Genomic DNA, 4,954 nt, shown 5'->3' on the forward strand with positions numbered 1-4,954 from the left:
TTATAGTTTTTGTTGTTTTTATTGAATTTCGTATAACTTAAAGACAAACGCGCGCATGACTAATTTGTACACTTGTGGGAGACGGCGATGATGGAGGCAATTATGGGTAATGGGTAATTCCAACAGGTAACGAAAGGTATGAAGGTGTTTTGTACAGAATGCAGGAGGAAGTGGGATGCCTTACAACATGAAGTCTATGTAACAATTTGAGCGTGTTGGGTTGCACACAACGAGGATCCTGATCTGCGGAGGATGGGGCAGACCCCAGGGGATTAGCAGGATCAGCAGGATCAGCGGGATCAGTTATCAGATATCAGTGCTGTCGCCTGGCTGGCAGCCAAGCGGAGACCCCTGCCGCGGACCTAGTCCCATCCGTGGCCATGGCTCACTGGCACCCACACCTTCTCCCAGACGGGCTTCCACACCTTCTTCCACTCCTGCACCTTGACCTCCTTCCAGACGGGCACGTTGACCGACTGCCACTCGTCCTTCCACGCCTGCCGCTTCTCGGTGGCCCACACCTGGCGCTTCTCGGTGCGCCAGATCTGAACCTTCTCCTCGATCCAGGTCTCGCGCTTCTCCTTGATCCAGATCTGCTTCTTCACGGGCTTCCACACCTGGATCCACTCGTCCTTCCACTCCAGCTTCTTGTCCTGCTTCCACTCCTGCACCTTCTCCGTCTTCCACTCCTGCTTCTTCTCGGTGCGCCACTCCTGCTTTTTCTCCGTCTTCCACTCCTGCTTTTTCTCGGTGCGCCAGACCTTCTTCCACACGGGCTTCCAGATCAGCTTCTTGCGCCAGAGATCGTGGCTGGTGTACTCCCAGCCCTCGTGGTCCTTGCCCAAGAACTTCTCGCCGGGAATGCCCATTTTCACCTGTGCGAAGTTTCAACTTAGTTCATGTTCCAACGGAGATCGGGAAACCACTTACCCATTGGGGCTCAAACATTTGCTTCCAGTCTGCGACCTGTACTTCCTTCCAAATGGGCACTTGTATTTCCTTCCAGAATGGGACCTGCACCTCCTTCCAGATGGGCACCTGGATTTCCTTCCAGACGGCGACCTTTGTGGGCACCCAAATGGGCTTCGTTATCTTCTTCCATTCGGCCACCTTGACCTCCTTCCAGGCGGGCACCTCTCTCTCCTCGATCTTCGGCTTCTTCACGATCTTCCAGTCGGGAACCTTTTCCTCCTTCCAGACGGGAACCTGGGGGATGTTCATGTATGCTTCATAAGCACTTCAGTTAAAAGGGAGTGCCCCGCTGCCATACCTTGACTTCCTTCCAAATTGGGACCGAAACCTTCTTCCACTTGGTTTCCCACGCCTCCTTCTTAACGGTCTTCCACACCTGGACCCAATCCTCCTTCCATGTGAGCTTCTTCTTCCACACTCCCTCGGGGGGATGGGCGTAGGCTAAACTTAGGATTAGCGCGCAACTGGCGCTTAGTAGCTGTGGGAGAAATTAGAATGGAACGAAATGTTGTTAATTCATTAATTGGCAGTGGTGTTGGTTGGATCCATGATGTATTTGCTTATATATTGGATTTAAAGTGATAACTGCTAGTTCTGAACAGATTTTATGTCAGTATCAAAGATGCAGATCAAAAGATTTGTGTTTTTGATAAGAAGCCTAAATTAGTTTTGAATATACATTCCGAAGTATGATTTTAAAAACTGAAAACACTCTTCTAAGTTAGTTTTTTCGGTTGCATATTTTTTTATATTGTTCCAAGACATAAACTTCAACCTTACGAGTAACGAGTGATTTTAACGCGACTTTGGATTTTGTGTTAAATTTGTATGATTTTTAACATTGAGCTTGGGTTTTGCACATTTATTTTCACTTCATTTGTATATTTTTGAGTTCCACAAATGTTTTTATGATTGTTTCCCAAGGATGCACTCGTATCTTTCGTATTTCTCGGACACTGACCAACAGACTTAGGGATCTCATGCTTGGTATCCCTTGCACCACCAACAGCGCGTCAAAACAGAAGGAGCTGATATGTGCCTCCTCTGAGGTCTTCTATGAACACTATTCGCATTTCCCTACATGCACATCTATTTATATTTTGAACGGTCTCGTCTCCGAGCCACCGACTCCGGCGTCGCGGTCGCGGTCGCGGTCGCCGTGGGCAGAGCAGCGGCGGTGGCAAACACAAAAGAAGAGCCAAATCCATGCCGCTCTGCCCAGGTGGGTTGCTCCAGGTGCAAAATGCACGCAGCCGAGGCGCCGCTGCGCTGCCGACGTTCCATCGAAAGCAAAAGCAAGGCAAAAGCAAGAGCAAAGCACAGCAGAAGCAAAAGCAAAAGCAAACTAAAATCGAAAACCGCAGAGAGTGAGAGTGGAATGGAGTGGAGCTCGCCCGCCAGCTGATGAAGCTGCCTCTTGGACCACCGATGACTGCGCGGATTTTCCCAAGGTAACGGCGCAGCTTCAAAACAATGCGAACAAGACCACCAATACGCATACGTACTGTGGGCCGGCTATTTCGTACTGCCATTATGCTCGAGTGCTGAGCTCGGACCCATGGGTCACTTGAGATCCGTCTTCGCGGAGCTGCAGCGGAGTGGCTGGAGTTGGTCAAAAGAAGACCCCGCCGTAGAATGCGAGGTGCTCGTAGTGATGAAGTTGGCAGCGCTGAGTGGCCAAGTGCATGGAAATGGAAACCCAATCCTAAGTTGCTGGAAATTAGGAGATCTGCTCTTAGCTCATCATTCCTCTGTGGGCCTTCTCGTTATGCTGTCTACGCTGATTTTGTTGACTTTATTATTCATTTTGTGTCTGACGGGTGATAAGAAAATATCCGTAAGCTACGGTTTTGGAGATCTATAAATAGTTCCTCGTAGTTGAATTTCTTAACAGGCAGACCAAAATAAAACATAATTTCTATCGCCATTAATCTGATGATACAATCAAGGTCTTGTAAATGTCCATTTGAAAACAAATTATTTAAGTCCGTACTTTTATGGTCTGCGTGGGTAAGCAAAATTAATTATCATTGAATGTTTTTTGCAAGATGTTATAAAAATGCAAAATTACTGCCCTGATTATGGGGCGTAGTAATTTGGTTCACTATACCAGCAACCGAACTTTGAATGCACAATTAATCATCTTCCATCATTATCCTCAAATGAGCGAATAGGGTAAGGCGTCCTACCCCCGAAAATCAATCAATCAATCCCCGTGCCAAGTGGTTCACCTCCGCCCAAAAAAACTATTGATAAGGTCAATTGCTGTGGGCGTGTTGTTACACTGGGCCAAGACGCTAAGTAGTCTTAAGCTGCAGCAATTTGGGCTACGTGCCCGCGTTTTTTATGGCTCGATTAACCATGTCCGACTCCCTGCTCCGAACTTGAGTGACAAACAATTAGCACGAACGAGTTCAGCCGGCCACTTGTTGCCAAACGACCACGGGAGGAATCCGACTGCCCAAATCAAACACAACAAATGCCATTTATGGACGCGGCGACCTAAGCGCTCAAATGGCAAGGCGACCTCCGCATGGAGAAGTTCGGCAGCACCACTGCTCGCGGTCGAAGTGCGTCTGTGCACTGAGAGAAATTACACAGCACTTATTTAAGTCACCACTTTTTTCAGCGAGCCCAACAACCGTCGCTGTAAATTTTTATTTATTTAAAAAAATGATTCCAGTATACAGTAATATATTTGGATGTTCATGGAAGTCGAAAACCCCCTTCAATATGTTATTAATTCATGATTTAACCACATGAATTAAGCATTTAGCATTACGCTGCACTTAAATTTATTTAGTTACGATAGCTGACCATTTAAGGCTACTTCAAAGTTTATTTTCCGCGCTATCAACGGGGCAAATGGACACTCCAACGAGGTGGTGCGGCCTGCGTTTTATGAACCCCCGGATAGAATGGGCATCAGTCCGTGATAAACGCGCCAAGACCAAACAGTTGGCCATAATTAACGCCCGAGGAACGGCCAAGCTGGAGTTTGAGTGTCTGATCTTGGGACTGCATCGGGCTGAAGCTGGGTCTTTGGGACGATCCGATATGATCGTAAATAATACACGGTGCCAAAATTGAAACCGACAGGCTTGTCGCCCCAGAAGTTGCATAACAATCGGGGGAGGAGCAAGGGGCGGTCCGCGGAGGGGCGGTCAGACGGCCTTCAGTGCAGCGCTGCAAAAGGAGAAACAGACAAAATGAAGTGGGGCCTCGACATGTTAAGCCAATTTAGCAAAAAACCAAAACTCGAAATTAGGTAAAGAAACACGAATATAATGAAGAATGTGCAACAGGCTCGTTCGCTGCGCCGGATCGCATTTGGTTTCATTTTCGTATCTTTGTATTTTAGCTCGCTTTTTGTTGTGCAAAATGAAATTGAAATTCCTGAAACGTGCCCAGCAGATCTGCGACGACATTCAACTGGCAATTCGGGTTTCAGCCTGGGTCTGGGTTTGGGTTTTGGTATGGCTTCCCGACGAAGATGTCGTGGATGGAGTTGCAGTTGGATGTGGAGTCGAGTCGAGCCAAATGCCAGGATGGAGCGATGGATCGGTGGATCGATGGATCGATGGATGGCGGGCTGCAGGGCATGGAAACACCTTTCGCTGCGGTTGTCTTGTCCCTGCTCACCCAGTTGCATAATTTACGGCATCTCTTTATTGATCTGGACGCTTATACGTGTATGTAGGTTATGCATTGCCTTATATTATGACTATCGGCGGACAGGTTTCCGCTGCGCGGAAGGGAAGCGTGTGAAATTGGCTGGAAAACGTGTTAGACCAAGCTGCAAGGAAGGAAAATTAAATTGAGAGAAAGGCCTGATGGGACTAGCTTCAAATGTTTTGACAGTTCCCTCGACTAATCCCATAATGGCCAGGTTTTACGATTGCTGGCGAGAAGACGAGGGTTACATGGCCGATAAATCTGTACATTCAATTATAAACAGGAAAGCAAACGCATCGGTTGTGTC

General features: G+C 47.7%; 1 protein-coding gene across 1 annotated transcript; it reads right to left on the reverse strand.

The window, feature by feature from the left end:
• LOC6543264 lies at window positions 1-2,060 on the reverse strand. The gene is made up of 4 exons (XM_001970610.3): window positions 1,934-2,060; window positions 1,271-1,450; window positions 931-1,206; window positions 1-875 (listed from the first exon to the last, which is right to left on the reverse strand). Exons 1-4 carry the CDS (start codon window positions 1,952-1,954, stop codon window positions 363-365), a joined length of 990 nt encoding a protein of 329 aa, XP_001970646.1. The 5' UTR covers window positions 1,955-2,060; the 3' UTR covers window positions 1-362.
• Between the last annotated feature and the right edge of the window lie 2,894 nt (window positions 2,061-4,954).

Source organism: Drosophila erecta, unplaced genomic scaffold (genome assembly GCF_003286155.1).
Source record: "Drosophila erecta strain 14021-0224.00,06,07 unplaced genomic scaffold, DereRS2 tig00000055-arrow-pilon, whole genome shotgun sequence".
NCBI classification, from domain to species: domain Eukaryota; kingdom Metazoa; phylum Arthropoda; class Insecta; order Diptera; family Drosophilidae; genus Drosophila; species Drosophila erecta.